This window comes from Rhinopithecus roxellana, chromosome 15 (assembly GCF_007565055.1).
Source record: "Rhinopithecus roxellana isolate Shanxi Qingling chromosome 15, ASM756505v1, whole genome shotgun sequence".
Classification (NCBI taxonomy): Eukaryota; Metazoa; Chordata; class Mammalia; order Primates; family Cercopithecidae; genus Rhinopithecus; species Rhinopithecus roxellana.
The window spans coordinates 19,188,155-19,198,566 of record NC_044563.1 but is presented as its reverse complement, the minus strand read 5'-3'; the positions used below and the strand labels follow the sequence as shown (position 1 = coordinate 19,198,566).

Below are 10,412 nucleotides of genomic sequence, written 5' to 3'. Positions count from 1 at the left end.
CACAGTCCAGGAAAGAGGACTTCCCAGTGGCCACGGCCAAGCCTTCTCCCCTGAGCTACTCCCATGAGAGGGCTGACCCCTCAGGGGAGTTTGCACCTCAAAAGGCCCTTCCTTGTGTTGAGCCAAACCTGTCTCTCTGTCACTGTCACAGGTCCTAGGCTGACCTGTGAGGTCACATGAGGCATGTGTCTGTCCTCTCTTGCCCATGGTGGCCTTCCAAACTTTCCAAGAAAGAGCCATGCCATCTCCCTCCCTCCAAAGGTTCTGGAAGTAAGCAAGCATCCATGCCAGGTGGAGTGGATGGGATCAGTGGATTTGTTGAAAGGGCCTTCATAGATTCTTCCCATGGAGTCTATGGCCCATGTCAGAGAACATGAAATGCCTCAGAAGGACCCTCACACTGCCAAGGCTGCAGGATCAGGGCCTACAGGTCTGGATCAGGTTATTGAAGACAGCCATGACACCTGAGCATGCCATTTTGACATGACAAAATTGGTCTCATGACATGACACCTGGTCTCACACCCAAGGCTGCAGCTGTGGAAACACAGAATTCCTTAGATCCTGGATGTGTGGCCCTCACTAAGTGGGAGACTCGAACAGGTGATCCCAACTTGGGAGGTTGAGGCAGAAGAATTGCTTGAACCCAGGAGGCAGAGGTTGCAGTGAGCCGAGATCATCACACTACAGCCTGGGCGACAAGAGTGAAACTCTGTCTCAATAAAAAAAAGAAAAAAAAAAGAAAAAAAAAGCTCGCCAGGTTTCACGGATTTCACTAGCCAGGTGTGGTGGCACACACCTGTAGTCCCAGCTACTCAGGAGGCTGAGGTGAGATGATCACTTGAACCCAGGAGTCGAGGCTAGCGAGCCATGACGGTGCCACTGCACTGCAGCCTGCATGACAGAGTGAGACCTCATCTCTAAAAATAAGATTTTTTAATTTTAAAAAAGAAGCACATTTCAAAAAATTGAGCACAGAACCAACTTAAGAGGTTAGCAGCCAGGATAGTGGTTAGTTTTGCCAGGGGGTGGCTGAAAGGGAGCACCAAGGTGGCTTATGGCATGCCGGTCATATATACTTTTTTTATTTGGGTGCTGGTTATACAGGTGTGTTCATTTTTGGAAAATTCCTCACACTGCCAACCTAGGCTTAGTGCATTTTTCTGTCTGTATCACGCTTCAATAGAAATATTACTCAAAGAAGTATGTTAATCTTAAAAAGAAATATGAACATGTTTGGTTCCAGTTTTACAAAAAGATGAAAGCAAATACATGAAGATGTATGCATGTATGCATATATGGGGTGTGTGTGTGGGGGGGTGTGGTGTGTTTGCGAGAATTCTAAGGTTACAGAATTATTTATAGTAAAATGTTAAGAGTGGTATTACCTACGTGGTGGGATGTATTAGCCTATATTAGTTATCTCTTTCTGTGTAACAAATTATCCCAAAACAGAGAAGTTTGAAACAGTAAACATTTATCATCTCAGATGCTTTCTGCAAGTCAGGGAGTCTGGGTAGGTTCTGGCTCAGGGTCTCCCAGGAGCTGCAGTCAAGCTGTCGGCCAGGGCTGCTGTCATCCAAAGGCTGACCTGCTTCCAGGCCCACTCACGTAGCACTCAGCAGAAGGTTCAGAAGAAGCTCACCACGTGGGCCTCTCACAAGGCTGTTCAGAACATGCCAGCTGGTTTTGGAGAGAGAGGCGGGGAGGGGTCTGGAGGGAGAGAGAGAGAAAGAGCAAGAGAGAGAGAAAGAGAAACTGCACAGTTTTATCTCAGAAATGCGATGCCATCACCTCTCTGCAATCTACCAGTCACACAGACCAACCCCTGCTACAGTGGAGGAGGCGCTACACAAAAGTGTGAATACCAGGCGGGAGGATTATTGGGGACCATCTCATTGAATGGTGACAACATAGGATTTTTTTATTTTCCTTCTTTTCCTAAATTTTTATACCATGAACATATTATGTAACAAATTATATGGAAAGCTGCCAGCTGCTGGCAAGGACGCTTCCTTCACCCTGTTGTTGGTTTCTAGCCTTCCCTTATGGGCCTCCTGGTTCCTTTTCCAATCCTATATGCTCCACTGCCCTGCCACAGCCCAGCCAAGGATTGCTTCCACAGCCCAGTTCTCTGCCGCCATCTAGTGGCATCATCCAAAACTGCTGGCCCCGACAGCGGCCCACGATTCATGAACCTTTTGGGTCAGGAGGCTTCATTTGCCTGCAAGAAGGTAAAGCCCAGGGTCTCATGTTGGAGGCCCCAGAGATCTGCCACATTCAGCCCCAAATAGAGCTGTGAAACCCCAGAAGGGATGGGATGGCTATCAGAACTTGGAAGCTTGGCCAGGCGCCGTGGCTCACGCCTGTAATCCCAGCACTTTGGGAGGCCAAGGTGACTGGATCTCCTGAGGTCAGGAGTTTGAGACCAGACTGGCCAACATGGTAAAACCCCATCTCTACTAAAAAAAAAAAAAAAAAAAAATTAGCCGGGAGTGGTAGCAGGCACCTGTAATCCCAGCTACTCGGGAGGCTGAGGTAGGAGGATCACTTGAACCCAGGAGGCAGAGGTTGCAGTGAGCCGAGATCACACCAGCCTGGGCAACAAGAGCAAAACTCTGGCTCAAAATAAATAAATAAATAAATAAATAAACAAACAAACAAACAAATAAATAAATAAATAAATAAAAATTTAAAATGAACTCTTGGGAGCCTAAATCGTCTCTATTCTTTCTGCCTGTTCCCTCTGCTCTCCAGATACCAAAGAGGCCCTTGACTCTTGCAGACCACACTCAGCCAGGAACAAAGAGGTAGCCCCTTCTTCTCTACAGCTTTACAGCTCAGAATCTAACGTCCAAAACCTTAGCTTTCATTTTTAACAAAGTCCTAGCAACAGGGGGTGCTCCAAAAACAGCCTGGGGTTCACACTCAGCTTAAAGAATTTTGTAACTTGACTAGTAAATTTTAAAATATACTGTAGCTTCATTTTTTTTTTTTTTTTTTTTTGAGGCAAGGAGGGATAAGTGCTAAGTTTTAAACTAGTTACTCTTAAATAAGTACTCCATATTCATTGGGAGAAATTAGAAACTATAAACAGGTGAAAATAAAAAAAATCCACTCCTAATCCCACTATTGTATTATTCTAGAGTCGTGTTTCTTTTCTTCTATACACTTATTTCTTAATGGGATTGTTCTCTGCTTATAGTTCTATTAATTGTTTTTCTCACTTAAGCTTTACACTTTATAAGACCACAGGTGATCATCTGGTTTTTCTTTACCATGATATCTCAGTTCCTAGGCTATACCTGGGTAAGGCAGTTTTTATCCAACTAAGTGCTAGGGGCAGAGAATGTTGTGCTATTTTGCAGGGTAGCCTAGTTTGGTTATTTTTTTTTTAAGTATGTGGATAACGGGTCAACAATACAGTGTCTGCCTGCCTCCTCTAAACCAACAGTGTGGGTAGAAAAGTTCTGGGACAACTTTGGTCTCAATCAAAACAGGAAGATGATGGATACTTTATCCCCAGCCCAAGCGCTGTCCCTAAGCAGAAAGCCCAGGAGAGCTAACTATACCATACTCTTTAGTGAAGGCCTCTAGAACACAAATATAGGTAAAATTTGTTGTTTTATTTCACATGATAGATACCTCCAGGTTATGTTTATAATTGCTTGTGTTAAGAAATAGACTTTTTTTATTATTACTTTTTTCCCTCTGTCATCCAGGCTGGAGTGTAGTGGCATGATCTCGGCTCACTGCAACCTCTACCTCCCGGGTTCAAGCAATTCTCCTGCCTCAGCCTGCTGAGTAGCTGGGATTACAGGCGCCCCCCACCATGCCTGGCTAAGTTTTGTATTTTTAGTAGAGACAGGGTTTCGCCATGTCAGCCAGGCTGGTCTGGAACTCCTGACCTTAGGTGATCTGCCTGCCTCAGCCTCCAAAGTACTGAGATTACAGGTGTGAGCCACTGCAGCCAGTCTGTTATTTAATGTTGACAATACGTACACCTGTGTGTGTGCACACATACACACACACATAGTGTTTAAAAGGTGAGACAGTTTCAGCCAACCACACAGACAGTCCTAGAGCACATTCACCTTCCACAGTTATCAGCCTCAACTCACCTCACTCACCTCCACCCACATGCTCCTCAGATTCCAAGCACCTGAAGCCTGGCCATTCTCCAAGCAAAGCCTGTAGTCTCCTGCCCCGTACCTGCCCCCCTTTATCTCAACACTAAAAGTCACCCACTCATAATTCTCTGGGCCCCTGTTACCTCTTCCTTTCAACCTCCTCTAGTAGTTCCTGGCATTCATTTGGCATCTGCATCTCCCAGGCCCCAGCCACTCCCTTAAGGCTCTCCTCAAGGGCGGGACTTCAGCTCCATTCCACTCTGTCTCTGGCAGGCCTATGAGGTGTGCACTGCTGCTGTCCAAACTGTCTCGCTCTCATCTTCCCCCAAAGTAGGGGTTGCATGGAGGGCGTGTTGCAGAAGATCCTTCATCTTGACAGGGTATAACTGCACTGCCTACGTGAGACTGAAGAGTTGGTGCATCAGGACAGGAAATGCCATTTTTCTTCATGTTTTCATCCTCTAACATGCTCAAGATTTGACTTACATGTACTGCTTGTCTGTCTCCCTTTATCAGCATGTAAACTCCATGAAGGCAGAGATTTTTGTCTGTCTTGTTCACCACTGAACCCTCAGCCACTGAGGTACAGTGCCTGGTAAAGGATAGGAACTCAGTATATCACAATTGAATGAATGCATGAATTTGTCTCACAAAAGAGATCTCACAACAAAATCATCTTAGTCTGTTTTTGTTTTGTTTTTTTCAAGACAGTCTCGCTCTGTTGCCCAGGCTGCAGTGGTGCGATCTCAGTTCACTGCAACCTCCACCTCCCGGGTCCAAGCAATTCTCCTGCCTCAGCCTGCCAAGTAGCTGGGATTATAGGCGCCCGCCACCACGCCCTGCTAATTTTTGTATTTTTAGTAGAAACAGGGCTTCACCATGTTGGCCAGGCTGGTCTCAAACTTCTGACCTCAAGTGATCCACCCAGCTCCGCCTCCCAAAGTCCTGGGATTACAAGCATGAGCCACCGCATCTGGCACTCTTAGTCTGTTTTAGAGTTTGCATCCGCATATGAGAGAGACAGGGATGAAATTAGAACTACCCAAATTGCCACAGTATCCCAGCAATTCCAGGATTCCTTGCATCCACCAATGAAAGCCCTCTAAAAATCCCAGGGGACCTGCGTATCCCCCACCAACTGGGTATCCATCCACCTGCAGACTCATACCTCCAACCTTCTGGGAACACACATAATCTTAAGATGCACAACCACTTTTTCCAAGCCTCCTCTTCACTAAATTGCCCTGAATTGTTACAGGCTGAACTAGTTCCCCTCCAAAACTCATATGGTCAAGTCCCAACCCCCAGTACAACAGAATTTGACTACATTTGAAGAGAGTGTCTTTGAAGAGGTAATTAAGGTAAAATGAGGTAAATAGGGTGGGCCCTGACCCAGTATGACTGGTGTCCTTATAAGGAGATTGGCCGGGAGCGGTGGCTCACGCCTGTAATCCCAACACTTTGGGAGGACAAGGCAGGCAGATCACGAGGTCAGGAGTTTGACACCAGCCTGACCAACATGGTGAAACCCCATCTCTATTAAAAATACAAAAAAATTAGCTGGGCGTGGTGATGGGCGCCTGTAGTCCCAGCTACTCGGGAGGCTGAGGCAGGAGAATCGCTTGAGCCCAGGAGGCAGAGGTTGCAGTGAGCTGAGATCGTGCCACTGCACTCCAGCCTGGGCAACAGAACAAGACTCCGTCTCAAAAAAAATAAATAAAAAGGGAGGAGATTAGGACACAGACACGCAGAGGGAAGACCATGTGAAGGTGCAGGGAGAAGACAGCCATCTGTAAGCCAAGAAGAGAGGCCCCTGGAGGGTGGGACAGGAGAATCGCTTGAACCCGGGAGGCAGAGGTTGCAGTGAGCCAAGATCATGCCTCTGCACTCACTCTGGACAACAGAGTAAGACTCTGTCTCCAAAAAAAAAAAAAAAAAAAAAACAGGCCTCATAGGAAACCAACCCTACCCACACCTGGATCTCAGCCACCAAAATTGTAGGAAGAAAATCTCTGTTGTTTAAACTGCCAGTTGGTGGTACTTGTTACAACAGCCCTAGAAAACTAAAACAATCTGGAAATCCAAAAGAGAAATGTTTTTGTTAAGGATGCCCAAGTAAAATGCAGGCCAGTAAACTACTTGGTACATTGTAAGAAGGAAAAAAAAAAAAAAAAGAAGAAAGAAAGAAGCAAAGGCATAATGCATTGACTTTTTTTATATTTGGTATTTGTAAGTCTTTAAAAAAATGTTTTCAGGCCATTTTTTCCTTAAAAAAAAAAAAAAAGCAACCAACAGCAATACTCTGTACAAGTATAACAAACATTAGAAATATGCATCATTCCAAAATAGTTACAAGAAAATTACAGTTTAGAGTCCACATCAACACATCCTATTCATATGTGCCCCCAAGGGAGAAAAAGCTACAGTATGTTAAACACACAGCTGCTACACAGTAGTCTGCAAACCCAGAACTTAAGACTTTCAAGGCAAATCAACAACAGTCACCGAGGTTTGTTTAGCTCAGTAAGTACAATCAAGCATTTCAAAAGAGAACCAGGCTTTTTCATCCCAGATGAAAAACAAATGGGATCGGCTGCAAAGCTGACCCCGCCCCTCCATCCCTAACCCCAGGGAGCCTCTGACTCAAGAAAGCACAAATCCAGTGGAGTCAATGAGGCGGAACTCTGGCTGGCCGCGGTGGGCAGACACCAAATGTCATTTCCTGCTGATGCCGAGATCATCACTAGATTCGACTTCGGAGGCAAAAAGTCGTGGTTCCCGGGAGATGCTATCAATGGCCCGAATCCCCTAAACGAGCTGACCACCCATCTTTGGCCATTCCATTGACACCGAAACCCACACCAGCTGCTTTTCTGTATGCAATTGTCAAAGACTAAGCAGGGGCGCTCACACCATTCCCCCGATTCCATTGGACTCTTCCAACTGGAGCTCATTGTTCCTGGGAGGGATTGAAGCAACTCAGAGGCACCCTCCTCTTGCCTCTGACCAACCCCCAGCCTGTGTGTCCTTTATATTTACACATTAATCTTCCCTTTTCAAGCACTGTGCTATAAATACCCTGACCACCCCCACTGGCCCGGTCCCCAGCCCTTTTCAGGATGCAGAGAAGCATCATGACCTTCGTGTGACCTGCCCATTTGGCATCCCAGACCGCTCCGCCGCAAGAGTTCCTCCCGTGCTTGCTGGGGCCGCTCGCCCATTTCCCAAGCCCACACCAGGCGGAAGGAAAGAGGATTACTGTGTTTTGCATTTTTATACAATATGTTTACAATTATGTTGCTTTAATCTTTTAAAGGATTTAATCTTTTAAAGGATTTTTTAGCAACAAGTCCCTTCCTCTGACTTCCCTGTGGCAGTGATGTGGGCAGAGCAGAGCTCAGGAGCTACCTGGGATTTGCCAGCCATCACAATGGTTTCAGACACATTGGAGGGGAGAGGACCACAGCCCACAGAACTGCTGCCTGAACAGGGACCTATGAAGTACTGACTGCTCCGAGATCTGCATGAGTTGGAGGCAGGCGGGTGTGAAGGTGTGGGAGGAATCCGCCCACACCCAGCTTCATGCAACACCCCAAGGACAGAGTGGCTTCCCTGATTCACATCTACTGAGCCAAGGACCCCCTCTGAAGTTAGGTCAAGAGGGCCCGCCCTAGCCTGGCTAACTCATTCCTTTGAGGACCTGATACTCAATGAACTGCTTACTACCAAAAAAATGCAAAGGATTCAACAAAAAGTGCAATTTCCACTTGAGAAGATTCTCCCCAAAACATGACACCACCTTTTCATCCTTTCAGTACCTCAAAGGGAAAGGGAAATAAACGGCATACAGCACTAACCCTCTGAACTACAGCCAGGGCGTTAAAAAGTGTGGTTCACCCTTTAGAACCCTAGAAGACCCATTAACACGTCCAGTCAGTTATCAAAGTGCCAGTGAGGTGAGGGGCGTGGCAGAGTCAGAGGGACCAGGAGGCTGGAAGAGCCCGCTCCCATTCTCAACAGGACACACCTGTCCTGTTTACAGCAGGACGCATTACTGTGGAAACAGCCACAGGACTCCAGGGACTTGGTTATTCCTTCATAAAACCTTGTCAACTTCATTGCCTATTGGAGGTTAAACTCAAAACTTCTTCAAAATATAACCTGAGCCACAGTATAAAATAAAAAAGAAGAAAAAAATCTTTTCATGTTAATGCCTTAAGAAGTTTACAGATTATGTACCAATAAAATAAATCCACATAAATTCTGAAATTCTTGGTGGACACACACCTGAAGCAAAAAAAAAAAAAAAAAAAATTAATCTACATTTTAAAAATCAAAGTAATTACAGCAGCAGTATAGTGAAAAGAGGTTTTAAAAATAATAATTACATCTTTGATACAAATTCAAACTTTGTACACCTCAATTCATAGGAATGACTGTTTTTGAGAGCTTAGTATATATATATATATATACAGTAGATTCCGATATGTGTCACGGCAGAGAGAGACGAAAGCCAGTGGACTTTGGGGAAGGAGGGATTAATCTGATGCTGAATTCACGCTGAAGTGTTCACAGATTGCCACACTTCTGAACATACACACACACACACACACGGGCACAGACACTTAAAATGCCAACCTGAGTAAAACGTTACTAAAAACCTAGAACATCATGAATCACTAAGTCACATATTGCACCTTTAAATAATCCTTCATACCAAATACAGACATGAGAAAAAGGATAATACAGGGACAGGAAAAGGATTTCTGTCACCGTAGGATTCCTCTGCTTCTCCCATTCCCACCCACAGAAATTCTCAAGGTGATATTTGAATCGCCATTCTCACCCAACCAATGGGCTGAAAATGTTGCCAACAGAAGAGTCTTTGGAGAAAACTGGGAGGGAAAAGGGAAGAAAAAATGGAGCACAAATGTACAGGGGGCAGGGGACGTGGGGTCAGGGCAAAGAGGCCTCCCCTGATCAAATGAGAACAGAAATGTTACGGAGGAGGCAAACCTCTGATGCTAAACTACTGTTTAAATATTCCGTATATTCCAATTATGAGATTCAGTACAAAAATATAGATCTCTACTGAGTTTTGCCTGTGGAAGCATAATTCAGAAAAGGCACATGTTCAAATAGAAAACCCATTCGGAAGAGGCGCCACGTACCCCTCCCTGCGCAACCATCATCCACAATTAGGTATTTTCCATCGGCTAGATTCCAAGATACAGTAGGTAAAAATAGACCTCTGATACTTAAAATATATTCAACCCAACACAATCCTGGCTTTAGCATGTGAACCATATAAAATAGTCTTTTTTAAAAAAGAAATTGTTTTGGAAAAAAAAATCATAGCTCCCTTTTCCTGGTTTTCCACAATCCTCAAGGGGGGGAAAAAGAAAAAAAAGAAAAGTGACCTCATCCCATTGGTCATCAGGAATGCAGGTGATTTGCTCCCCACCCATCCACAGCCCCCGACAGCCCCAATTTGTCATCTGCCACGTGCAGCTTCATGCCCTCAAAATTAGTTCTCACAAAACAGAACAAAGAATTAAGATATTAGACATATAAAAACATGTCGACATCGGGGCATGTGCCTTCGCTGTGGGTGCGACGGTCTAGTTCACTCCAGAAAGGTTTTTCCTTTGGAATTAGGCGATGTAACCATTGGTCTTTCCAAACGTGGTCACAGGCGCAAGGTTTTCATAGATTGTCATTGCAGTTGTGTTCTGGTAGATGAGATCTACTTTTGAGTCTTTCTGGGATCTGACAATATCCAAAACACACTGATTGAGGAAAACATACTGGTCCTGATAGAAAAAGGAAAGAGAGAGACAGAAAATGAACACGAGTCCCAGAAATGAGCACCCAGAATTATTTTCAAACAGGTAATTCCCTGGCCCCACTCCCAAACCCCATCCACCCAACAGCAAACAGTGCAGGTGAACGTGTTTCAAGACGTAACAGCACTGCAGTGAAATCTGAAATCACAGAAGCAAGATGTCCTTCGTCAATGATTCTCAACCAGAAGCGCACACTCCACACCTCCCCTCCTCAAGGAGAAATGCCACAGTCTCGGGGAAGGGCAAAGGAAGGAGGAAATGTAGAGGAAAGAAGGCACACACACATTCGAACAATCAAATGTCCAACAAGATTGCCTTGGCTAGTGAGGCTGTGCAGGGTAAGAATCAACTGTTATGCCCAACCGAGGAGCGAGGTTAAAAGGAGATGATCAGGTGGAGCTGGACGAGGACTACCCTTCAGGCAAGTATATCAGAAT

The 10,412-nt window shown here is 45.3% G+C and overlaps 1 protein-coding gene across 2 annotated transcripts in view; it reads right to left on the bottom strand.

The window, feature by feature from the left end:
• Nucleotides 1-1,448: 1,448 nt before the first annotated feature.
• Nucleotides 1,449-10,412, bottom strand: part of PTPRJ (protein tyrosine phosphatase receptor type J) — a 195,107-nt gene continuing 186,143 nt past the window's right edge. Inside the window, exon 25 of one of the 2 annotated variants that reach the window (XM_030917180.1) lies at nt 1,449-1,712. In XM_030917180.1, the coding sequence (XP_030773040.1) occupies nt 1,641-1,712 (72 nt within the window). In that variant the 3' untranslated portion in view covers nt 1,449-1,640. Of the gene's footprint in view, nt 1,713-8,181; nt 9,943-10,412 lie in introns of those variants that run through there. The other variant, XM_030917179.1, reaches the window with a different exon arrangement.